At 49.6% G+C, this 26,175-nt stretch overlaps 1 protein-coding gene across 1 annotated transcript; it reads left to right on the top strand.

The window, feature by feature from the left end:
- The first annotated feature begins 4 nt into the window (after positions 1-4).
- Positions 5-25,972, top strand: LOC137455445 (zinc finger protein 565-like). Its single transcript, XM_068166263.1, has 2 exons — positions 5-119; positions 19,807-25,972. Exon 2 carries the CDS (start codon positions 19,808-19,810, stop codon positions 20,900-20,902), a length of 1,095 nt encoding a protein of 364 aa, XP_068022364.1. The 5' UTR covers positions 5-119; position 19,807; the 3' UTR covers positions 20,903-25,972.
- The last annotated feature ends 203 nt before the right edge of the window (positions 25,973-26,175 follow it).

Raw genomic sequence — 26,175 nt, forward strand, 5'->3', positions numbered from 1 at the left:
GAAACGTGGCCGGTTCGGGGCCTCCATTGCCAGGGGCTGCCGACTGCCTTTGCTCCGAGCTCTTCCTCTTCCTCCTGCCTTTTTCTCCTGTTCTGCGCTCCTTTCGCCGCGTTTGTGGGGTAGGTGTGGGCACCCGCGGGACAGAGTGGGGGATCCTGGGGTGGGGATCGGTTGGGGCTTGGGGGAGCGGCTCCTGGGGTTGGCACTGGGATGCCCTGGGGCTGAGGGCTGTGCCCTGGGGCTGGGATTGCGGAGGGGTCCGTGAGGTCTGGGGATGGTGTCTGTGGGGCTGTGGGGGGTGGTTCGTGGGGGGCCTGAGCAGTTACAGCGGAGTCTGTGAGGTTCCCTGGTGTGCGAAACGAACTCACTGCTGAAAATTTATAACACAGTTTATTATAAAATAAAGGCAACACAGCGCTGGGCGCAGAGCGAGTTTGCTAGAGGCACACTCCAACAACACGAGGTGAACCTTAATAGACAGCAAACACACATATTAATATATTAAAATGTACATATTCATATATTCCCCAACACACTCCCACCCCTCTCCATCAAGACTGAGACAAAACCTGCACTTTTGACCTGGCCAGTCTTCGGACATGTTGGCACCTCACCTTTCTTCCCCAATACCCCACACAATAAGCAACCAATCAGCCCAACGATCCAGGCCCAACGATCGGGCCCCACAGTTCCCAGTAATTCCCCTTGCAAAAGCCAAATATCATAACCAGTTTATCACAATCCCTCCCCTTCTTTCTACTACATTTGGCTTGAGCCATAATAACCTAACTTGGCAACAATTCTACAACAAGCAAAATCCAACTTAAAGGGAATGGAATAACAACTGATGTTCCGTGCCTAAAACGTTCCCTCTAGGCACCATACACAGGGAGTGGCTACGGTAGAACCCTGGGAATTAGGAGTCCGGTTTGACTTGTAACTCCACTCACATGGCCTATGGGGTTGCTGCCCACAGCCATGGTTCTAGATCTTCTTCGTGGCAATTACAGAGGTCCACCTGGTCTTGCCTCCTTCAATCCCATCAATACTCTGCTTGGATTATATCCCCGTGTCCACGGCAGTTTTATGTTCCCAGGCAAGGACCATTACCACTCCTGCTCTGATAGTGGAACTCGTCTGATGACCATCCTTAGGTCCTCCATTTGGGGTACCACAGTCCATTCGGTGGGTGGATCCACAGGTCCTTTAACTCTTGTTGCGTGTGTCCATCCTCTCTCTGCTGTCCGCACTGCAGTCTCTGTAGTAGGCAAGACCTGAAAGGGTCCTTCCCACTGAGGTGTAAGTGTTTGTTCTTTCCACATTTTTATCATAACCCAATCTCCTGGTTTAAATTCGTGGATTTGGAAATCCAAAGGAACTGACTGAGATAACATCCCTTGAGCCCGTAAATGTTGTAATGTTCTCCCAATTACCATCACATAATTTCTAATGTTTTTGTCCCCCAATTCATAATTAGCCATTTCCCTCCCACCTTGTAAATAAGGTAGCCCAAACATCATTTCATAAGGTGATACACCAACATCAGATCTCGGCTGTGTCCTGATCCAGAGCAGGGCCAAGGGTAGGCACTTGACCCATGTCATCTGGGTCTCAATCATTAATTTGGTAAGGGTTTGTTTCAGTGTTTGGTTCATTCTTTCTACTCTCCCCGAGCTCTGTGGGTGCCAGGGGGTATGAAGTTCCCAATGTATGCCCAAACTGTCCACTAATTGTTGGACCACCTTTGATGTAAAATGAGTGCCTCGATCAGAATCTATCCGGTGTACCAACCCATACCTGGGGATTATGTTTTCCAATATCACTTTAGTTACTACATTGGCGGTTGCTCTGGAGACCGGCACAGCTTCTACCCAATGTGTCAAATGATCCACTAGAAGTAGGAGGTATTTCCATCTGTTTATCTGAGGTAGTTCAGTAAAATCTACTTGAATAGCTTGGAAGGGGCGTAAGGATATGGTACACCCCCCAGATGGAACCTGCCTCATGACTTTCTTGTTTACTTTTTGACATACGAGGCATTTGGTGGTTACCTGCCTAGCTGTCTCATAAACTCCAGTACAGCCCTAATCCCGTAGGAAATGATCACACAGAGCTCTGGTTCCCCAATGGGTGTTAAGGTGTAATCGCTCGAGGATTTTTCGGGATAAGGCTTTTGAAATCAGTTGTCTCCCATCCTCCAATTTCCAGATCCCTTTTTCATCTTTCCTTCCCTCTATCTTTTCAAGTGCTTGTTCTTCTGTAGGAGTGAATACTGGTGATTCCTCCTGTTCATCTGATGCTGTTACTTGTATATGGAGGACACGCTCCTCTCCTTCTTCTGCTACTTGCTTAGCTTCACTGTCAGCTAAGTTGTTCCCTCTAATGATTAACGAAGTTCCCTTTTGATGCCCTTTTACATGAACCACCGCTGCTTCTTCTGGTAGCTTCAGTGCCTCCAAGACTTCCCAGATTAGGGCTTCATGAATCAAATTTTTCCCTTTTGAATTTAACATCCCCCTTTCTTCCCCAATTTTTCCAAATGTATGAACTATTCCAAAAGCATACTTAGAGTCTGTATAAATGGTTCCCACTTTATCCCTTAAAAGGTGCAAAGCCTGATTCAGTGCATATAACTCACAGGTCTGAGCTGACCAATGGGAGGGTAATTTCACTTTTTCAATCGTTTCCAATCTTAGCCCATCAACCACTGCCTATCCTGACAAGCGTTTCCCATTTACATACCGAGAGGACCCATCCACCAAATATTTCTCCCCTTCTGGTAATTCCTGTTCAAATAAATCTTCCCTTGTTTTAGTCTGGTATTGAATAACCTCCAGACAGTCGTGTACTAAAGCTTCAGAAGGCTCCCCATATAAAAATTGAGCTGGATTTAGGCTTTGGCTAGTGGAGATTGTTAGATCTGGACCATCAATCAAGATTGCTTCATATTTTAAAATCCTAGAATCAGTTAGCCATTTTTCTGCTTTTTGCTTCAGTATATTTCTCACTGAATGGGGAGTATGTACTTCCAATTTTCCTCCTAGTGTTAATTTTCTACTTTCTTCCACCATGAGTGCTGTGGCTGCCACTGCTTGAATGCATGCCGGCCAACCTCGGCTTACAGGATCTAATAACTTGGATAAGTATGCTACTGGTTTGCGTGACCCTCCCCATTCTTGAGTCAGAACTCCATAGGCCACCCCTCCTTCCACATTAACAAAGAGTTGGAATGGCATATGCGGGGAAGGGAGGCTCAAAACTGGAGCAGTAGTCAAAGCCTTTTTAATTGCTTCAAATTTCTCCTCATCTTCCCCTGTCCAAACAAAGTTATCATCTCCTACTAATTTTTCATATAAAAACTTGACTAACTGGCTATGTCTCTCAATCCATAATCTACAATATCCTAGTAACCCTAATAATCTTCTGACTTGTTTCTTTGTTTTAGGGGCTTGGAGAGATATAATCCCTTCTACTCTTTCAGGATCTATCTTCCTGGCTCCATTACTTAACCATAGTCCTAAATATTCAACTTCAGGTTCCACAAATTGTAATTTGCTTTTAGATACCCTTAATCCTGAATTTCCCAGGAAATTCAAGAGGTTTATGGTGGTCCTTCTAACTTCAACTGCCCCTTCTCCTGCAATTAATAAATCATCTACATATTGTGTGATTAAAACATCCCTTTCCTGTGGAAATGACAGTAACAATTTTTCCAGGTTTTGACCAAACAGATTGGGAGATTGTGTAAAACCTTGGGGCAATCTGGTCCACCTCAATTGTTGCTTTCTCCTGGTGACTGGATCTTCCCATTCAAAGGCAAAGATATCTCTACTGTTTTCAGCTAATGGGCAGGCCCAGAAGGCATCTTTAAGATCTATGACACTATACCATTTATGATTTGGAGGTATGTGACTCAACAATGTGTAAGGATTAGAAACTACAGGAAACCGAGTCACAGTTCTCTTACTGACCTCCCGCAGGTCTTGCACCAACCTGTAAGTTCCATCCTCTTCCTTTACTGGTAGTATAGGGGTGTTATGCGGGGACATACAAGGTTCCAAGGTCCCCTCTTTAAGGAGGCGGTCTATAACTGGCTTTAATCCCTCTCTCCCTTCTTTAGATATGGGATACTGTTTTACTCTGATAGGACGTTCTGGTTGCTCTATAGTTACTTGTATAGGTTCAATATCTAAGCTCCCTGTATTTTCTTCACTGGCCCAGACTTCTGGGTTAATCCCTGCCTCATCCTCAGTGTTTAATTGTAATATTCTGACCCTCATCTGCCCCTCTTCTGGAACTACCCCTATGCCCAATTGAACTTGTAAGTCTCTCCCTAGTAAATTACATCCTGCGCTTGGCACTACCAAAATCTCTCCTACCCCAATTCTAGCCTCAGTTTCTAATTCAACATCCTTAACTCCAGGGACTTTAAACCCTTCCCCCTTTGCCCCTAAAACCTTTACAGTATTTTTGCTCTCCACACACCCTTCAGGAACCTTGGTAACACAAGTACGTTCAGCTCCTGTATCCACTAAAAATTCTAAAATTTCTTCCTGGGGTCCTACTTTTAATTTTATCAAGGGCTCCTGTTGGTATTTTTGCCCCAGGTAAAAGAGCCCCTGACACCCCTATTGCTGATCTTCCTCAAAAACTTTAAGATCTCTCTTCCTCATTTGACAATCTTGTTTAAAATGTCCAATTTTCCCACAAGAATAATATTCAGTACCCTTACTTCCAGTTTGAGCATTCCCCAGGTCCCAGTGAGGCCTGGGGGTTTTATCCCTCTTAGGTCGAGGAGGTGGAGGGTGGGAGAATTGTGTTTTCTTCTCAGGTTTCCCCACCTGACCTGCTTCCCTCATGCTGGCTACCATAATTTTGGCCTTAGCTTTTGCTTTTTCCTCATCTCTATGCACACACACCTTCTCCGCTTCCCTCAATAACTCTTGAAGTCCTCTATCTTGCCAATCTTCTATTTTTTTTCTAATATCTGGCCAGGAATGAATGACAAAATTTACCTTTAACAATATCTGGCCATCCTGACTGCTGGGATCTATTCTTGAATATTGCTGTCTATTTTTTCCGTAACCTCTCGAGCCAATCAGTAGGGGTTTCCTCCCTTCCCTGTTGACTATCAAATGCTTTTTTTGTATTTTGCCTCCTGGGTATTGCTTCCTTTATGCCTCTAATAACCAAGGTTCGATATTCATTCATGTTTTGTCTGCCCCTATCATCATTATGGTTCCAATTAGGAGAAGCTAGGGGCATCTTTTGATCACCTGGAGGTCCTGATGATTTTCCCTTTCCCAAATTCTCATTCCAGATGTTCTAATCATCTGTCTTTCCTCTGAAGTAAAAAGGATTCCCATGATTGATTGCATTTCTTCCCACGTGTAAATATTTGGCCCCAAAAATGGATCAAATTGTTCTGCTACTCCAATTGGGTCTTCCAGGAGACCTTTTAATTCCTTCTTAAAGTTTCTCACCTCAGTAGAAGTGAGAGGGGCATTTACATATCCAATTCCCTCATTGGCTCCCCCCAGGGGCACCTCTCTCAAAGGATATAATGGCACTCCTTCATGTGGATTGTCTGAGTCAGTAGTCTCTTCCTCTAAAACCATGACATTTGCCTGTCTTCTAGTTTGCCTACCTCCTCTCCTTTGGCGGGTGGATTTGCTAGTGTGTCCCTCTGCAGGGGGGGCGGGGGCTGTTGCTGCCGAGGGAAGGGGGGCTGCCGAGGGGAGGGGGGCTGCTGAGGGGAGGGGGGCTGCCGGGAGGACGGCGGCTTTAGGTACTGCAGGGTTTTAAGGTGGGGGTAAGTGATTCAGTGGTTCCCACTTTTCAGGTTCTGGCTCTTCCTCCACCTTAAAAACCGTTACTGCCACTGCTGACCAGACGCTGCCTTTCTGGCAAGCGGCATATTTACTCTCCTCCTGATTAAAAGGCTCCTTACTGTTAACATAAAGGTTGAGAGCCTGACAGATCCATCCTTCCCAGGACCCATATTGGGGCCAAAATAAATTGTCTGATCTGATCTTCTCTCTAGCCCATTTCTCCATACAATAATATATCATTGTTCCCTGATCTTTATCCCGCGTATTAGGATTCTCTTCCCAATATGCTAATTGTAACCCCAGAGGGCTGTCCGGGAGTATATCCCTGGGTACCCTTTCGCTCCCATTTTTCCCGGGGCTGGTCTGTTTACCCGACCCCTGCCCCATTTCCCAAGGTCCACGCTCTCCATCCCCAACCGCTTCATCCCTTCACTGGCCAAGTCCCTCGCGAGAGCTTGGAAACACAGTTAGAAGGACTCCACACTCACTTTGTGAGACTGGACTGTCCAGCTCACGTCTCATGCACACACTCTCACTGACCTCAATACCCGCCCAACCGGACAATACTTACAGCCCTTTTCTTGCCCAGGTCTTTGTGCACTAGAATTACAGGCAGTCACGACAGTTGGGAGCTCCTTCCCTTGCCTTTATCTTACAATGTTTGGCTGAATCTACCCGTGTTCTGAGAGGCTTCCAGGATCCTTCTTCTGGGCCGCCGAAATCGGCGGGGGCGCCCCCCCCTTCCGAAGGGTCCATGAAGTCGTCGCAGGCAGGGTAATCACGTCAGGGTCACCAAATTGTGAGAAACAAACTCACTGCTGAAAATTTATAACCTGTTTATTATAAAATAAAGGCAACACAGCGCTGGGCGCAGAGCGAGTTTGCTAGAGGCGCACCCCAACAACACGAGGTGAACTTAAATAGACAGCAAACATACATATTAATATATTAAAATGTACATATTCATATAGTCCCCAACACACTCCCACCCCTCTCCATCAAGACTGAGACAAAACCTACACTTTTGACCTGGCCAGTCTTCAGACATGTTGGCACCTCACCTTTCTTCCCCAATACCCCAAACAATACAGACCATCAGCCCAACATTCCAGCCCAACGATCCAGGCCAACTATCGAGCCCCACAGTCCCCAGTAATTCCCCTTGCAAAAACCAAATTCATAACCAGTTTATCACACTGGGGGCCTCGGAGCCGAGAGAGTCGTCTGAGGGGCTGGGCAGGGGTCCCGTGGGGCTGGGCAGGGGTCCCGTGGGGCTGTGTGGGTTTGGTGGTAGGAGCTGTTGGTGCTGGGGGAGGCTGTGTGGAGCTGTGGTGTGGGTCGGGGTGGTGAGGCTTGGAGTGGGGAGTGCTGGGGTGCTGCGAGGGGGTGGGTGCGGTTGTGGGGAGCTGTGTGTGTCTGTGGGCAGTGTGTGGGGAGCTGTGGGGGTGTGTGGTGTGCGGGGGTTGTGTGTGTCTGTGTGGGGAGTGAGGGGTAGGGCAGGGTGTTGGGGGTGGGTGGGTGTCATGTGTAGGGTTGTGGGTGCGTGGGGGGGGGGGTCGGGGTGGGTGTGTTTGGGGGTTCCTTGTGCTGCTGAATCCCCCTGCCAGGGGCAGCTGCAGGCCCCCTTTGGCTGCTGCTGTGCTGCAGGCGGAGCCATTGGTGGGCTGCAGGGGCTGGCCCTGGCCCTGTGTCCCTGTGTCCCTGTGCTGGGTGCTGGGCTGGCAGCAGAGCTGAGCTGGCAGCGGTGCTGTGGGGGCTGCTGTGTGCAGGAGAGGTGGTGGTGAGCATGGGGTGTGGCTTGCAGCAGAGGCTGCTGGGGGGGGTGTCGGGGAGCCCTGGGTGTTTGGAGGCTTTGTGCTGGCAGCTGCCAGGCAGCTGCTGTGCTGAAGGGCAGCGGCTGGGCTGAGGGCCAGGTGCAGGGGGGAGCTGTGGGCAGGCTGTGTGCTGGGTGCCGTGGGGGAGTCAGGCATGGGTGCTGTGCTGAGCCTGAGGCCATGGGTTGTCTCCTGAGGCTTCTCCAGGAGAAGAATAATTCCAATTGCAGCCTCATCCTGCTAGATTTCGCCATCCTGTCTTGTTTTCGTTATTTTCATTACCTTCCCCAAAGAGGGATTTTGAAGAATCCACAATTAATAAATCAAACTTTGGACCCAGGCTCCCTGAATCATCTTTCCCATGCTGACTCTTTTGGAAACCACTTTCAGATGTAGTCACCCAGACTGGTGGCTCCCAAGTCCAATTCCTTGAAGCTACCCCAAGTAGCAGGGTCCTCATTTGGCCTGGGGGCATCTGGGTGCATCTCCAGCAGTTAGAAAGATTAGTTTGCAAAGCCAATTCTTGACTAACATTTCAGTACCTATTTTCTTCCCATCCCTCAGCAGTGTTCACCAACAAACAGGCCACAACTATCGATGCAGCTTGAGCTGCAGGGTTCCCTGGGATTGGAGTTTCCATTCTCCCACTGAAGCCTTCTTGCCTGGGGTGTAGTGGATCCAGGCAGCTTGTTCCTTGGTTTCAATGGCTGTGAAGGATGTCAGCAACACCTGATATGGTCCTGGCCACTTGGGCTCCAGAGGGTTCTCTGAAAGAGATCTGATATGGACATAGTCTCGGGGTTCCCCATCAGGGCCTGCTCTGTCTAACCCTCTCACATGGGTTGCAGTCACCTGGTTGGTAACAATGCTCAGGCTCTTATCAATCTGCTGAACTTCCTTGTTCAATATTGCCTCTCTGAATGGCCCTGGTTCAGAGGGGTCCATAGCTCCTACTGCATGAGGTCTTCCAAGCAAGATTTCAAATGGGCTCAACCCCTCCTTTGTCCTTTGCTTGGTTTGAATTTGCAGCAGGGCACTTGGTGATGCTTGTGGCCAAGGGAGGTTTGCTTCCTGCCCAGTTTTGTCTGTGTGGGTTTTGATGAATTGGTTCATTTCCTCCACTTGCCCACTGGAATGTGGATTATAGGGGGTGTAGAGTTGCCAACCCGTCCCTAAGATTCTACTTACTTGCTGTACCACCTTGGCCACAAATGAGGTCCTCTGGGGAAACAGCAGCAGGTGCCCCAGAGCAAGGTATTGCCTCTTGTAACTCTGTTTTAGTAGCCTCTGGAGCTTTGTTTGTGCACAGGGAAATGCTTCTGGCCAGCCAGGGGAGGTGTCAGTGAGTCCCAACAGGTACCTGGATTCCCCTTTCTTGGGAGCTCAGTGAAATCCATTTGCATTGTTGTCCTGGCTCATTTCCTTTGCTAATCTGTGCCAGCCTGACTCCTCTCCTTCCCCTGGGGTTAGCTTTCAGGCACTCCTCACACTGTTGGTTATCTGCTCTCCTGGGGTGGATAATTCTCCTGCTAGACACTCCTGAACCAATTTTCCACACAGAGCTTCCATTCCCCAATGAGTCTTTGCCTGTTGCACCTGAACAAAAGCCCAGAGGAAGTTAGTAGGTGTGATCAACTTCCCACCCGGTGTTCTGGCTCAGCCCTTTCCTACCCTGGTCTCTAAGAGGTCTTTGATTCATTTCTGCTGCTCAACTGACAGTTTACCATCCAGGATCAAAGTCTGCCACCTTCCTCCCCTCCCTGGGCACCCTTTGAGCTGTTTGCCAGGCCATTGCCTCTTTCTTAACTGGTGTTCCCTTCCTGGTGCTCTTTGCAGTGCATTGTGGCTGCCTTGCTTGTCTCTTGCACTGCTGCCAGCAGCCTCAGCATCTCTTCCCCATGTTTAATACCTGTTCCTTGAGTTGACAGCAGTCCTGGTTCTTCCCACAGGGCTCCATGTACCACCCCAAAGGCATACTTGGAGTCTGCCTATGGACTTGGGAAAGCTCAAAGGCTCTGCTTAGGGCTGTTGTTTCTGCCTTTGGGTGGAGGTGTTCCTTGGTAGGGCTTCTGCCTTGGTCACCTCCTCTCCTGTAGCTCCAGCACACCCAGCCTGTCCTCCTCCCTGGATCACAAAGCTGCTTCCATGGTCTACCAGCTATGGTCTGCCATTTCCAGGGGTTCCTCCTTCAAGTCAGGTCTGCTGGGGTAAGTGGCTTCAATTGTTTCCAAACAAAGCCAGCACAACCTGGGGGGTTTCCTGTAGTTGGTTACCCAGCAGCTTTACAAAGCAGGGGCTGAGAACACAGCGATTTCTCCTGCCTGCCCCATGCCCCCAGGGCAGCACTGTGGAGTGGAGCTCAGCCTTGCTTCCCTTGTGCTGCGTCAGCAGAGCAGTGCTGCACCCCTGCGAGGCCCACGGTGGTCACCTGGGGAGACCTCCCCTTTCCCACATCATGTCTGTAGGCTACTGAGTCACCTCAGGGCTCTGAGGTGTTCCTCAAACCATCCTGGGTTTCTCTTACCTGACAGTGGTGCCCATATGTGAGGCGCACAGATGGTCTCTGAGCTGGTGACTCACTTGGCTGCTTGCCTTCATCCTGGCTTCCAGCAGACACTTCACAAGGCTCCTGACTGACTCCACACAGACATGTTCAGGTGTTTTCAAGGTTCTATGTAGTGGTTACTTGCTGAGTATGTCAGGAACACCCAGGCCTGGCACTCTGGGACACAGCCTCAATATAACACCAGGGAGCCAGTCCCTGCAGTCCCAAGTCATGTCTGCTGCAGTAAGTGGCCTCAGTTGTTTCTAAACAGTCCTGGATAACTGGTTCTCCATCTCCTCCCTGGAGGAAAGAGGCTGGATTGACAACATTAGTGACTGATTTCCACTTCCTCCTGTTCCACTAGGATGGCTTGGGATTGGAGGAATCCTTGTGGGGACAACCAGTGTCCCCCCTTGGCTTCCAGAGCAGCAGAGACAGTGTGTGATGCTGGGACTGTGATCTTCTGTCCCATTGTGAATTGCAACTGTAGCCACAGCCCTCAGGCTTCTTGGCCATCCCTTGCCTCCCTCATCCTGTTGTTCAGAGAGGTGTGTTACAGCTCTTCAGTAGGGTCCTAAGCTTTGTGCTAGAACCCTGAGTGCTTTCCCTTGGCTTTCATGGGAGTATAATAGAAAGGGTTTAATGACATCAGGTAGGCCTGGTGTGGTGCCCTCAGCAATTCCTTCTTTAAGGTTCAGATTCTCTGCTCCCTTGCAAGTCCTGACCAGTCTCTTTCAGTAACTCATGGAGAGGCTTAACAAAGAGACCATGATTGTGAATCCACAAATGGCACCACCCTGTCGTTCCCAGGAAGGTTCAGAGTTCCTTTCCTGTACTTGGCAGTGGGATGCAGCATATGGCCTCCTTTCTTTCAGGGCCCAGTACTCACTGTCCCACACTCAGCTGGTATCCCAAGTAGGTTGTTTGCTGCTGTACCATTTGGGCCTTGTATGGGGAGACTCAGTACCCAGTAGCACATTGCCAGTTCCTACAGCTGGCTGTGCTGGGCCAGCAGCCAGGGGTGCTCCCACCTCAGCCCTTGGGCTGGCAGCACAGTGCCTGCCCCTCGTGCTGAGCCTCCTGCAGAGCTGGGCAGAGAGGTTAAGGAGGTGTCAGAATCACCCCAAACCCACAGTTCCCCCCCAGAAGAACTCTTCCAGACCCCCCAGATTGTGTTTGCTGGCTGCCAGCTTCTGCTTCAGCTTTTCCCCCTTAGACTTGAGCCTTTTGTTGTCCTGGCTGGAGGGGTTGTCCTGCAGCTGCTGTTGGGTGGGAGCACAGCTGGGGACACATCAGGGCCTGTGGTGCCCAGGTGGCTCCTGCCCTACCCAGTGTGCCAGGGTCAGCCAGGCCCCATCAAAGCCACAAGTACTCCAGAGCCCCAGAACTCCCTAGACCCCTCCCCAGCCCCAGTGGATTCCAATCCAAGCCACAGGTTTCCCCCCATGCGCCCCAAAGGATCCTGATTGCAACCCTCAGCCCCCAGAGCCCCCCCAGGCTCGGGAGCAGAGCAGGGCAGTGTCTGGGCAGGCCCTGGGGCATGCTGAGAGCCTTTCCCTGCTGGGCTCCAGGGCTGTGCAGGGCACTGCCGGGAGGTGGAGTTCTCAGCCAAGGCAGTGCTGGCTTGGCTCCAGCTGCAGGGCAGGGCTGGGGCAAAGAGCTCCTCCAAATCTCTTCCCAGGGAGGGTTTGAGAGTTTCTAAGAGATTTGGAGGAGTTTTGCAAAGTTTAGCAGAGGCTTTGAGGAAATGTGAAGAGGTTTGGATGATTCCTGGAAACTCCAGGCCAGTCAGCCTGACCTCAGTGCCAGGGAAAGTGATGGAGCAGATTATTCTGGCGGCAATAACTGCGCACCTGAAGGACAGCCAAGGGCTCAGGTCCAGCCAACATGGATTCAGGAAGGGCAGATCCTGCCTCTCCAACCTGATCTCTTTCTATGATCAGGTGACCCGCCTGGTGGATGTGGGGAGGCCTGTGGGTGTGGTCTACCTGGACTTCAGCAAGGCCTTTGACACCGTCCCCCACAGCAAACTGCTGACTAAGCTGTCAGCCCGTGGATTGGACCATTACACTCTGTGCTGGGTTAGGAACTGGCTGGAGGGCTGGGCCCAGAGAGTGGTAGTGAACGGTGCCACATCCAGCTGGAGGCCAGTCACCAGTGGTGTGCCCCAGGGATCAGTGCTGGGCCCTGTCCTCTTCAACATATTCGTTGATGATCTGGATGAAGGGGTAGAGTCAGTCATCAGCAAGTTTGCAGATGACACAAAGTTAGGGGCAGATGTTGGTCAGTTAGAGGGTAGAAAGGCTCTGCAGAGGGACCTCGACCGACTGGACAGATGGGCAGAGTCCAATGGGATGGCATTCAACAAGTCCAAGTGCCGAGTGCTGCACTTTGGCTACGGCAATCCCATGCAGAGCTACAGGCTGGGGTCGGAGTGGCTGGAGAGCTCCCAGGCAGAGAGGGACCTAGGTGTGCTGATCGACAGCCACCTGAATATGAGCCAGCAGTATGCCCAGGTGGCCAGGAGGGCCAATGGCATCCTGGCCTGCATTAGGAATAGTGTGGCCAGCAGGAGCAGGGAGGTCATTCTGCCCCTGTACTCTGCTGTGGTTAGGCCGCACCTTGAGTACTGTGTCCAGTTCTGGGCCCCTCAGTTTAAGAAGGACGTTGAGACAGTTGAAGGTGTCCAGAGAAGGGCAACAAGGCTGGGGAGAGGCCTTGAGCACAAGCCCTATGAGGAGAGGCTGAGGGAGCTGGGATTGTTTAGCCTGGGGAAGAGGAGGCTCAGGGGTGACCTCATTGCCCTCTACAACTACCTGAAGGGTGGTTGTAGCCAGGAAGGGGTTGGCCTCTTCTCCCAGGCAACCAGCACCAGAACAAGGGGACACAGTCTCAAGCTGCGCCAGGGGAGGTTTAGACTCGAGGTGAGGAGGAAGTTCTTCACCGAGCGAGTCATTCGTCATTGGAATGGGTTGCCCAGGGAGGTGGTTGAGTCATCGACCCTGGAGGCGTTCAAGGGGAGATTGGACGTGGCACTTGGTGCCATGGTCTAGTCATGGGGTCTGTGTTGATAGGTTGGACTCGATGATCCTCGAGGTCCTTTCCAACCTAAGTGATACTGTGATACTGTGATTTTTCAGGGATATTGGAGGAGCTTTGAGAAGCTCAAAAGTGATTAAAGCCTCTGCAGCAACCTTAGGGAAGAGATTTGAATGCAGCTTGAGGAAGCTCTGAGAGTTGTGAAAGCTTTTAATGAGTTTGTAGGGGGCTGGGAGTGTTTTCAAGACCTGTTGATGATTTTGCAGGCAGTTTGAAACCTCCTGAAGTGGTTTTGGAGACTGCCAAGCAGAGCAATCAGCCTCGAGCCTGCCTGAGATCTCTCCAGAGTTAGTTGCTGTGAGTTGTGAAGAGTTTGTCAGAGGTTTTTGTGAGATTCCCAGAGGTTTTGAGCAGCTCTGAAGGGAGTTCTTGACTTTTGAGTGCTACAGAGAAATAGCCAAGCTCAGCAGCCCAGACTGCTCCGCTGCATTCTGGACTCCTTTATGAGCAGTGCTGGGCACAGGGGGAAGATTTCCTGCTGCGTTCTGTGCCTGCACACAGCTTGTCCACAGTTCCTGCACACTGAGCTGCTCCACACTGCTGCTACTCCTCTGAATTTTGTGCTAGTCTGAGGCCTTTAAGGAAAGCCACAAAGCTGCAGTCCTGCAGGGGCTGGGCAGGGCAGGAGGTGCATCCAGGGAGTTGTAACTTTGTGACTCAGTCTCCAGAACTCTGCTGTCTCTTTGTAAGTTGGCAGCAAGGCCACCTTGGTCTCTTGTGTCCCTCCTTTGGCTCTCTGGAGGGAGTCCTTCCCTGGTCCCCATGGGGGGGGGGTGGCCTCTTTGTGGCCTACAGAGGCCTGACCAGTTTGTACTGTGCAGTCTCAGCCTGCTTAGGCCTGATGGGAGGGAGGCAGTGTGGGGGGAGGAAAGGAGCCCTGGGGCCTGTGCTTTAGTCTGGTTGGGGGAAGGTTTCTGGGGTTTGTTCATGTATCCTCTATCCTCTGTGTGTGTTGGGTGTGAAGGATTCCTCTGCTCTGTATTTTCCTGTACATGTTTGGATCCAACTCTGCATTTCTCTTCCAACTCCACCAGAGCCTCTTCATTTTACTTCCTTAGTTCCCGCGGTGCCCCTTCCCACCCTCGGTCCAGCTCCCGCGGCGCCCCTTCCGGCCCTCGGTTCAGCGCCTGCGGTGCCCCTTCCTTCCCTTGTTTTACTGTGGGTAACTCTCCAATCACTCTGGGGTCCCTGCCCATGTCAGGGTGTTTGGAACTAGAGAATCCTCGAGGTCCCTTCCAAACACCAACAGTTCTATGGTTCTAAATGGATGAACACAAACAGATCAATATCAAAACTTCTCAGTTGTTAAGAGTTTGTCAGAGGTTTCCATGATATTTCCAGAGGTGTTGAGCAGTCCTAAAGGGATTTATTGACTTCTGAAGATGTTTGGGGGAGTTTTAAAGACATTTGAATTATTTCATCAGGCATATTTGAGGAGTTCTGAGACCTCAAAATGCATTTAATGATCTTGAAAGAGAGATTTGGGAGCTTCTCCTGGTGGCATTGGGAACTTCTAGGAGGTAGGAAAAGATTTTAATGATTTTTAGCTGCCTTTAAGAAGCTCAGAGAGATGCTGATGATATTTAATGCAGTTTGAATCCTGTTGAAGCCTTTTTCTAGGGTCTTGAAGGCTTGATCCATCTCATAGGGAACTCTGTTGTCTGCCAGGAGCCCAAGTTAATGATGTTACCAGTAGGCTGCCTAGCCTGGTGCAGCCCTCTGACTAGTATCCTTTACTAGTTATGCAGTTAGGGAATGATGATGTTGCAACCAGAACTCCCAGGGCTATCAAAAATTACTTCAGGGCCCTGGGAGACCTGGTTGAGGGGTCAGGTGCACAAATAATTTTTTCATCAATACCCTTAGTTGCAGGAGGGAATACTATAGGAAACAGGTCAGCAGCTATAGTTAACAAGTGGCTTAGAGGCTGGTGCAGTCAAAAGAATTTTGGGTTTTTTGATCTTGGGAAACTTTCTACTGCACCAGGCCAGCTGGCAACAGATGGAGTACATCTGTCCCAGAGAAGGGGAAAGGTCACAGTATATGAGAACGGCCTGTCCCCCAAAGGTAAAACGATCCTGGGAAGGGAATTGGCAGGTCTCATCGACAGGGCTTTAAACTAGTTTCGAAGGGGGAAGGGGCTGAAACTATTCCCCTCAGGCAAGAGTCTGGGGGCAATAAGCTAGAGTCAGAGGTGAAACCAGCAGCCCAGCTGAAGTGCATGTACACTAATGCACGAAGCATGGGTAACAAACAGGAGGAGCTGGAAGCCTTGTTGCAGCAGGAAAGTTATGATGTAGTTGCCATCACAGAGATGTGGTGGGACGACTCACACGACTGGAGTGCTGCAATTAACAGCTACAAGCTCTTCAGGAGAGACAGGCAAGGAAGAAGGGGTGGAGGGGTGGCCCTGTACATCAGGGAGGCACTAGATGCCATTGAGCTGGAGATTAGGGATGACTGGGTTGAGTGCTTGTGGGTAAGAATTAGAGGGAAGGCCGGCGGGGCAGACATCCTGGTTGGAGTCTCTTATAGACCACCCAACCAGGAGGAAGATGTTGATGAGTCATTCTATAGGCAGCTTAAGGCTGTCTCAAGATCTCTGGACCTTGTTCTCATGGGCGACTTCAACCTGCCTGACATCTGCTGGGATCTCAACACAGCAGAGAGGAGACAGTCTAGGAGGTTCTTAGAATGCATGGAGGACAGCTTCTTATCCCAGGTGCTGCGAGAGCCTACCAGGGGCAAGGCTATGCTTGACCTCCTCTTCACCAACAGGGAAGGGCTGGTGGGCGATGTGGTGGTTGGAGGGTGTTTGGGGTCCAGTGACCACGAGATAATTGAATTCTCGGGTTTTGGTCAAGCTAAGAGGGGCAGCAAGAAGACCTCCACTCTGGACTTCTGGAGGGCAGACTTCAGGTTACTCAAGGAACTAATTCAGAGGGTTCCTTGGGATGAAGCCCTTAATAATAAAGGGGTCCAGGAGGGCTGGACCTGCTTCAAGGAAGAATTGTTGAAGGCGCAGGGACAGGCTGTGCCAATGTGCCGGAAGATGAGCCGCCGGGGCAGACGGCCAGCCTGGATGGTTAATGAACTTCTAATAGAACTAAGGGAAAAAAAGAGGGTGTGTCATCTTTGGAAGACAGGGGAGGTAACCCACAGAATGTTTAAGGATGTTGCCAAATCATGTAGGAAGAAAATTAGGGAGGCAAAACCACATTTGGAACTTAAACTGGCCTCTGCTGTGAAAGACAACAAAAAGTCCTTCTATAAATACATTAATAGCAAGAGGAAGGGAAAGGACAACCTCCACTCCTTGGTTGACATGGAGGGAAATGTTGTATCAAAGGATGAGGAAAAGGCAGAGATACTTAACACCTTCTTTGCCTCAATTTTTACTAGAAGGACAGAACGTCTTCCTGACAGCTGGCCTGCAGAGCTGGCAGAAGGAGCCAGGGAGCTGCTTCCCTATGTTCCATGAGGAGGTGGTTGGAACTCTCGTCAGCAGCTTGGATCCCCACAAGTCCATGGGACCAGATGGGATCCATCCTAGGGTGCTGAGGGAGCAGGCAGATGAGCTGGCCAAGCCACTATCCATCATTTTCCAGCAGTCCTGGCTCACTGGAGAGGTCCCAGAGGACTGGAAGCTGGCCAACGTTCTGCCCATCCACAAGAAGGGCCAGTTGCATGAGCCAGGGAATGATAGGCCTGTCAGCCTGACCTCAGTGCCAGGCAAGATTATGGAACAGGTCATCCTGAGTGCAATCACACAGCACTTACAGGATGGCCAAGGGATCAGGCCTAGCCGCATGGATTTAGGAAGGGCAGGTCCTGCCTGACCAACCTGATCTCCTTCTATGATCAGGTGACTGCCTGGTGGATGTGGGGAGGCCTGTTGATGTAGTCTGCCTGGACCTCAGCAAGGCCTTTGACGCTGTCCCCCATAGCAAACTCCTGGCCAAGCTGTCAGCCCATGGCTTGGACGGGAGCACACTTGTGGTGGTTTGGCTCTGGCCGGGAGGCCAGATACCCACCAAGCCACTCTGCCACTCCCCCTCTTAAGTGAACAGGGGAAGAAGGGAAAGAAAATATAACAGAAGCCGGGGATAAGATAGGAGCAATTTAATAACACTAATAAGCAAACAGCAAATAGACCGCGCGGAAGCGAAGAAAGCAGAGAGAGAGATGGTAGTCTCTACTCCCCATCAGCAGGACGGTGGTCGGTCTCGGGAAGCAGGGCTCTCTAAGCTTGGTGATTCCTTGGGAGGATAAACGGCATGGACAAATCCCCAAACTTCCTTCTTTCACGTCCTCCTTATACCTGAGCTGATGTCATATGGTATGGAATACCTCTTTGGCCAGTCTGAGTCAGCTGGCTCAGTTGTGTCCCCTCCCAAGATCCTGCCCACCCCTCAATGTACTCCTGGGGCAGGGAAATGTTGAAAGGACACAGCTCGGATACCGAATTCAGCTGTAGCCAAAACACTGCTGTGTTATCAACTGCTGCTGCAAAAGAAAAAAAAATAACAACACAGCCCTAGAACGATGCTGTGCACTGGGTTAGGAACTGGCTGGAGGGCCAAGCCCAGAGAGTGGTGGTGAATGGTGCCACAGCCAGCTGGCGGCCAGTCAGCAGTGGTGTGCACCAAGGATCAGTGCTGGGCCCTGTGCTCTTTAACATCTTTATTGATGATCTGGATGAGGGCATTGAGTCCATTATCAGTAAATTTGCAGACAACACCAAGCTGGGGGCAGGAGTTGATCTGCTGGAGGGTAGAGAGGCTCTGCAGAGGGACCTCGACAGGCTGGACAGATGGGCAGAATCCAAGGGCATGAGATTGAACATATCCAAGAGCCAGGTTCTGCACATTGGGCACAACAACCTCATTCAGAGCTACAGGCTGGGGTCAGAGTGGCTGGAGAGCAGCCAGGTAGAGAGGGACCTGGGGGTGCTGGTCGATGGTAGGCTGAACATGAGCCTGCAGTGTGCCCAGGCAGCCAAGAGGCCCAATGGCATCCTGGCCTGCATCAAGAACAGTGTGGCCAGCAGGAGCAGGGAGATCATTCTGCCCCTGTACACTGCACTGGTTAGGCCACACCTTGAGTCCTGTGTCCATTTCTGGGCCTCTCAGTTTAGGAAGGAGGTTGACTTGCTGGAGCATGTCCAGAGAAGGGCAACAAAGTTGGTGAGGGGTTTGGAAAACAAGCCCTATGAGGAAAGACTGAGGGAGATGGGGTTGCTTAGCCTGGAGAGAAGGAGACTCAGGGGTGACCTTATTGCTCTCTACAACTACCTCAAGGGAGGTTGTAGACAGGCAGATGTTGGTCTCTTCTCCCAGGCAGCCAGCACCAGAACAGGAGCACACAGTCTCAGGCTGCACCAGGGGAGGTTTAGGTTGGATGTTAGGAAAAAGTTCTATACAGAAAGAGTGATTGCCCATTGGAATGGGCTGCCTGGGGAGGTGGTGGAGTCGCCATCGTTGGAGGTTTTCCAGAGGAGACTTGATGGGGTGCTTGGTGCCATGGGTTAGTTGTTTAGGTGGTGTTGGATTGGTTGATGGGTTGGACACGATGATCTTGAAGGTCTCTTCCAACCTGGTTTGGTTTATTCTAAATAAAATAAAGTTTATTCTAAAGCAGGGAAGGAACTGATGAAAATCTCTGAAGAGATTTTTCTAGGCAGTTTTAAACATTTTTCAATATTTTTGAAGCATGAAAGGAGCCCAGAGACTCCCCAAAATCTCTTTGAAAGGAGTTGGAAGAGTTCTGAACAGATTTGAATGACTTCTGAAGAGCTTTGAGCAGTTTGCGAAGAGATTTGGATGATTTTTCAGGTGGTTGTGAGCCTTGTGAAACATTTTTTAAGGGTGTTGAATGCTTCAAGTGGTTCTCTCTCCATTATATCTCCACTTCTGGGCTGGGCAACTGCAGAGTTTGCAGATCTGCTCCTTGGGACAGCCCAGCAGGTGAAGAACACTGACTGGGACAGCAGTTGGGACCACAACCCCACACTGACTCCTTTGGGGCCACCCAACCTCATCCAGAGCCTCCTACCCAGCACATTTCAGCCCTCTGGGAGCTCTATGTGACATCAACTGTGGTTGGAGTCTGGGCCCCTCCAGGCAGGTGAGGATTGGTTGTGTGGGTCAGTGCTGCTGCCCTTGTTGTCTGAGCCAGGAGAGACTGAAAGAAAGGGCCTGGGTTGGGAATCACCCTGCCGGTGCTGCAGGGCTTGGGCACAGGGTGGGTGAGAGTGCTCCATAAGTCCCAAGGTGTCTCAGCATCCCCAGCAGAGGAAGCCAGGGTCTCAGCACAGGTATTAGAGATCTGACTCCCCCAGCATGGCAATAACTGGGAGTTTTTGAGAGCATCTCTCCATTGCTTGGCCCAGCTGGGTATTGGGTGTTGGGAGGTGTCAGAGGCTATCATGACCCAGGCGGGATCTCAGGGTTTAAGGTCCTAGGCTCAGGTGCTTCTATGTTCCTTATGTCACAGCTGTGGCCTCTTCTCCCACCAGCATGGCCTCCCAGAAGGACCCAGACAAGAGTTGGGAGAAGAAGCTCCCAGAGAACAAGTTGGAGCAGCAAAATTGCAGCCCCAAAGGACAGGAGGAGGAGGAGGAGGAGAAGGGCAGTATGGATGATGATGAGGGCATCATGGAGGATGATGATGGAGAGGAGGAAGAGGGCAACATAGAGGATGATGAAGATGAGAATTATGACTATGAAGAGGAAGATAACCGTGAGGATGAAGGTGACCAGGATGTGGAGGAGGAGGAATGTGCAGAGGAGGATGAAGCCAGAACAGGCCCCTCGGTGCCACCCAAACAGCTGAATCAGTGCCCTGAGTGTGGGCAGAGCTTCCCACCTGGCTCAGAGCCGGTGAAGCACCACTGTCCCCGCCCTTGCATCCGGCCCTTCATCTGTGGTGACTGTGGCAAGAGGTTCAGACAGAGCTCTGACCTCATCCGGCACTGCCTGACCCACACTGGAGAGAAACCGTTCACCTGTGCTGACTGCGGCCACAGCTTTAGCCAGAGCGCTGAACGTACAATCCACCGCCGCATCCACACCGGTGAGAAACCTTACAGCTGTGCTGATTGCGGCCAGCGCTTCAGACATAGTTCTACCTTCACTATCCACCGCCGTACCCACAGCGGTGAGAGACCTTACAGCTGTGATGACTGCGGCAAGAGTTTCACTTGCAAGTCTGCCCTCTGGCAGCACCGCAGTGTGCACAGCAATGAAAAGTCCTTCACCTGCAAGGACTGTGGCAAGAGTTTCAAACGAAAGTGCACCCTCACCATCCACCGCCGCATCCACACCGGGGAGAGGCCTTTCACCTGTGCCGAGTGCAGCAAGAGTTTCACCACAAGCACTTTATTGATCCATCACCAACTGATCCACAGCGGTGACAAACCGTACTGCTGTGTTGACTGCGGCAAGACATTTAGATCCATCTCCAACCTCACCCAGCACCGTCGTGTGCACACAGGAGAGAAGCCTTTCACCTGTGCTGACTGTGGGAAGGGATTCACCCAGAAGGGACACCTCACCAATCACTGCTGCAGCCACACCAGTCAGCAGGCCACAGTGCAGAGGAGGAGCAAATAGATCCACTCAGCATGTATTGGGGTAATCCTAACCTGCCTGAGAGATTGTTTCCAGCAGAATGAACCAAAATCTCCTTTTTCCTCTGCATTTCTCAGGGGCTGGGGGATCTGGCAGGGAAAAACACCTCCTGCCCTTCTGAACACCAATTGGTGCTGATGAGAATAATTACAGTGCTGAGTCGGCACAGCCAGAGATGCTGTTAGAGCTGGGCTGAACTTTGCCAGGGTTTGTCTGGTTCTTCCACAATTAGTGTCTCCCTGGGGTAAAAAAAACTCTGTCCATTGCCCAGCTGTGTCAATACAAAACCAAATTTACCCAAATCCTGTCTGCTTTAATTTCACATATCCCTGCCAACAATGCCCAAATCCTGAGGGCATTTGTTCCCTAGGAATGGGGCTGAAGTTCTGTGCCCAGTTCAGGGAGGTAAAAGTGAAGTTGTCAGAAGAGTCTTGAGAGTGTCTCGCTGGGAGCAGTCTCAGGAACATCTCATAGTGGTTTTTTTCATTGTGTTAAGAGATGTTGGGTGTTTTGAGGGGCCTGGAGGTTTTGAGGCGTGATTTCTGGGCTCTTTAGAGGGTGTAGAGGGGATCTCAGGATGGTCTTTGGGAGCCCTTGAAAAGCTTCTGTCAGCTTTCCACTAAGGGACTCTGCTGCTTTCCAGGAGGCCAGGGGCCTCCAAAAGCCTTCTCCCTAGCTCAGTAATGTTCCTGATGTATTCCTGCTGACTCTGGGCTTCCCTCAGCCTTTCCCCCACCCAGAAGTGGGAAGAGATTTCTTTGAGTGTTGAATAGTTTTCAGGAGCTTTAAGAGTGTAAAGAGTGAAATCACTGCAAGAAAGGATGCTGTGCCTCGGCACAGTGCCCAGAAATGCTCCCCCAGGACATCTGTCTTACACTTGGCTCTGAAATTAGCTCTGCAGCTCTAAGCATTGTGCCTGGCAGAACTGTGAGCTGTTGCTATGCAAGCTGGAGCTGGCTCAGCTGCTGCACAAATCCACAAGTTCCATGCTCAAGATGCTGCATTGGGAGCTGAAACTGCCTGTGCAAATGTCATGGTCTGCAGGTGAAGAGACCTCTCCCCACAAATAACTGGCACAGGCATAGTTTGGAGCTATCCAACATGCAGAGAACCCCAGAAGGGCACTTGGGCAAGGAACTGGGAAGCAGCTAAGGAAGTGCAACTGCAGGTGGGACTGGGAAACTCTCAAACTGTGTGACAGTTTTAGGCTGTGCCTTTAAGAAAGGGACAGTTACTGGAACACTCATGGCTGAATGTTTTGGTGTAAGAATGAAAACAAAGATAAGTCTAAATGAATTTCATTGGTAGATTGGTAGAATGCAACTTTAAGTTTTTGCTTTAGTTCAGTTTGAGTCTCAGTCAGTTCAGTCTCTCTGTTCCAGTCTCTTTGAGCAGCTGCTGTCTCTCCTCTGTGCTGGATGGAGCTGACCTTGAAATAACTGAGCTAACCAGATAAGAAACTAATTCTTGCATATGCTTTGAGCTAACAGAATTTCCTTCTCAATAATTTCTTCTCTCTCTCTAACCCTTTTTGGAGAAAAAGGGAGGAAGGGGCAGAAGGCTTTTTTTGGGGGGGACCCTCCTCGCTGGAGGAGGGAAGGTTTTCTGTGTAACGTTCTTTGCTGTATATTTCTGTATATGTTGTAAATATTGTATATTGTGTATAGATTCATCTGCAGTTCATCCTGCTTGTAAATATAGCTTATCCATTTTTGCTTCTCCAACTGAGTTAGCTGTGGTTTCTTTGGGGGAGGGGGTTGGAGAAGGGAACCTCTCACTACCACATAAATTATTGGCAGCCCAATGTGGAGCTTGTGGATAATTGCTGTCCAGAAGCAGGGCAAAATTTGTTTGATTCATTGTCTGCTCGAGTTGGAGTTGCAAATATGAAAGTAATTTGGGTTTTTAAACAATTACTCTTTTCAATTTGTAGTGTCCTGATCTATAAGTATTTGCTAGGACTGACCTGTGAGTGTTTAGGCAGGTACTTAATGTATAAATTACATTTATGGTTTAAGTATAAGATTCAGCTTCCCTGTGACCGGTGTCTGGGACCCTTTGGCTTAATAGATACAGAAATGTAACAGCAAGCACTCTCCCCATTGAGATAAGGGAGTTTAAGATTCCAGTAGGTGAAAGAGTAATTTTAAGTGATGGCTGAGATCCAAAGGTGATTTATTTGATGTGTGTAATTGGGCTGCTGGTGGTGATTAATGTATTCTTGTTAGTAGCTCTGATATGGGAGAAGAAGGTATCTAAGACTTGTTTAGTTTTCAAGCGTAGACCAAAGAGAAGGAAGCATAGTTCTAACTCGACCCCAGAGACTTCTAGTGATGAGGAGAGTGGAGTGTCTATCAGTTAAAGATAGAGGTAAAAAGGCTATCAGGAAAGCTGCTTTGAAGGGTGCTGTTGGTGATACTGGCAAGCAGCCAGAGGCAGCAGCAGCTCCTAACATGGCGGCTCCAACGTCCTCAGCAGCCATTAGAGAGGCAAAGCCATTTCCTTCTTCTTTGGCAGGACCAGAAGTGTCCTCCACAGCAGCTGATCCATCTCAAAACCTGTCAGCTTCTGTTAAGGTGCCTGTGAATTCAAAGACAGCTCCAATTAAGCAAGTAGAAGTTTTAGTTAAGAGAGTTGGAAGGCGCAAAACTGATCCAGGAGCTGATGGGGGAGAACAGCAAGGTACTGCTGCTACTGAGGGAACTTCTGCTAAAAAAGAGCCTGCTGGGGGGGAAGAGAAGATTTGTCTTAAAGATATAGCTGAGTTATTGAGATCATCACTGGATGGAGATGCAGGGCAAATTGTAGGTCCTGGTAGGACAGCAGCTAGTGGAGGTGCTTCTGAGCTTAAAGAGATCCTTAGGAGAGTGTCAGAAGGATTATGGGGACAACAAGTTCAGGAAGAGGAGGCAGAGGAGGAGGAAGATGATATCAGCGTTCCTCAGCACCGAGGGAAGAACTTAGACATGTGTGGAAGGATTACATCAGAGCAGAGAATGAGCCAGTTCTAGCTTGGCTTGGTAGATGTTTTGATACAGGTGCTCCAGCTCTAATGGTTGAAGACAAGTCAGCAGCTCAGCTAGGAACTGTCTCAAAGGATAATGGAATAGATAGACATCTAGGCAGGTCTCTCGGTAAGGTCACTCTGTGGAGTAGCATGGCAGCTCTCATGAGATACCCTTCCCGAGATGATCTTCCATGGAATCCTAAGCCCTGGACTACCATAGATGAGGGGATTAAGCATCTGAGAGAATTTGCTGTTAGAGAGAGACTCTATGGTGGCCATGGAACTCTGAATCCTGATTAAATTCCTGTAGGAACTGGTCTTGCTAAAAAAATCATCAAGCTTGCTCCTTCTAATTATGCAACCATTCTGGCAAGCAGAATTGTGGCAAGAAATTATGGTGGAGCTCCTCCTACGGTTGGCCAGTTCACTGATCAAATGAGACAATTGGAGGATAGCATGACACGTGTCTCTGGTTTCAGCCATTGAAACTCTGTCTGGTGAAATAAAGAATTGCATGAAAGAGCTGAAGGATGAATTTAAAAACACCATATCCCAACTGGCACAAAAAGATAATTCCAATTCTTCCTCCAGGTGGATACAAGTTTCATCTGTGAGGAACAGATGTCCTCCAAGGAGGCCATTCCAAAACAGATCAAACCAAAACAGACCACCAAGGCAATCACGTGGGAGTATTTGGATAACTCTCTGTTATCAGTTTGGTGAGACCATGAACAGGTGGGATGGCCAACCAACTTCTAATCTTTTCAGGAGACTGAGGGAACTGCAAAGTGGCAGAACCCAAGGTAGCAATACCAGAAGGGTGGCTGTTCCCCAGCAGTTCCCCAGGGCAACTCTAATAGCTCCAACAGTGGCTCCAGTTCTAGCACTGCACAGTGTGCTCATTGCACATGTGGGCATGTTCCCCATAACTAGGGGTTGTTCAAAAACAACCTTGTAAAGAACTGGGCCAAAGAGCAGGCATTGAGTGGATATTCTATATCCCCTACTATGCACCAGCTTCAGGAAAGATTGAACGCTACAACAGTTTGTTGAAGACCACTCTTAAAGTCATGGGGGGTGGATCTTTGAAAAACTGGGAAAAGCATTTAGCACAAGCAACCTGGCTGGTAAATAGTAGAGGTTCAGTGAATCGAGCTGGACCTGCACATTCAGATCTGCTACAGAAAGTAGGAGGTGATAGAGTTCCTGTTGTTAGAGAAAAGAATCTGTTAAGTAAAACTGTTTGGGTATTTTCTCCCTCAGGAGAGGCTAAACCTGTCCGAGGGGTGGTTTCAGCTGAAGGTCCGGGTCACACTTATTGGGTAATGCAAGAGAATGGTGAAATTCAGTGTATTCCACAAAGAAATTTAACTTTAGCTGAAAGAGTTTAATTTCAGACTGTTGTGCAGCTACATTGCGTCCAAAGGAAGAATCAACAAGGAAATCTACGGTGCACAAACCCTGAGAACCCTGAGAGCCCTGAGTCAACTAAGAGACCCTGAGAATCCCTGTTTCCCTTTCTTTGCTTGGTCTGCAAAGAGACAAACTGTTTTTCATTTTCTTGTTTCCTGATTTTCTTGGACTTCTGAATCATCTACATCTGAGCATAGCCGGAATGGACTATGAACTTTACTTACGAACTGTAGATATTGTTTTAGATTGGATGGACAGTACAAACAGCCCATGAAATTGTTTAGAAGGGGTGGATTGTGACCGTTTGAGGCTGTGCCTTTGAGAAAGGGACAGTTGCTGGAACACTCTGGGTGAATGCTTTGGTATTAAAATGAAAACAAGATATTCTAAATGAATTTCATTGGTAGATTGGTAGAATGCAACTTTAAGTTTTAGTTCAGTTTGAATCTCAGTCAGTTCAGTCTGTCTGTCTTTTTCAGCCTGTCTGTTTCAGTCTCTCTCTGAGCAGCAGCTGTGCAGGACGGAGTTGACCTTGAACTAACAGATAAGAAACTAATTCTTGCATACGCTTTGAGCTAACAGAATTTCCTCCTTAATAATTACCTTTTCTCTCTCTCTAAGCCTTTTTGGGAAAAAAGGGAGGTAGGGGGAGAGAGGGGGTATGGGGGGGGACCCTCCTGGCTGGAGGAGGGAGTTTTGTTCTGTATTACGTCCTTTGCTGTATATTTCTGTACCTATTGTAAATACTGTATATTGTGTATATATTCACTGCATTTCATCCTGCTTGTAAATACAGCTGATATTCATTTCTGCTTCTCCGACTGAGATAGCCATG

The sequence above is a fragment of the Melanerpes formicivorus genome, unplaced genomic scaffold (genome assembly GCF_026170545.1).
Source record: "Melanerpes formicivorus ecotype bairdi unplaced genomic scaffold, bMelFor1.0.p_v2 SCAF_99, whole genome shotgun sequence".
NCBI lineage: Eukaryota > Metazoa > Chordata > Aves > Piciformes > Picidae > Melanerpes > Melanerpes formicivorus.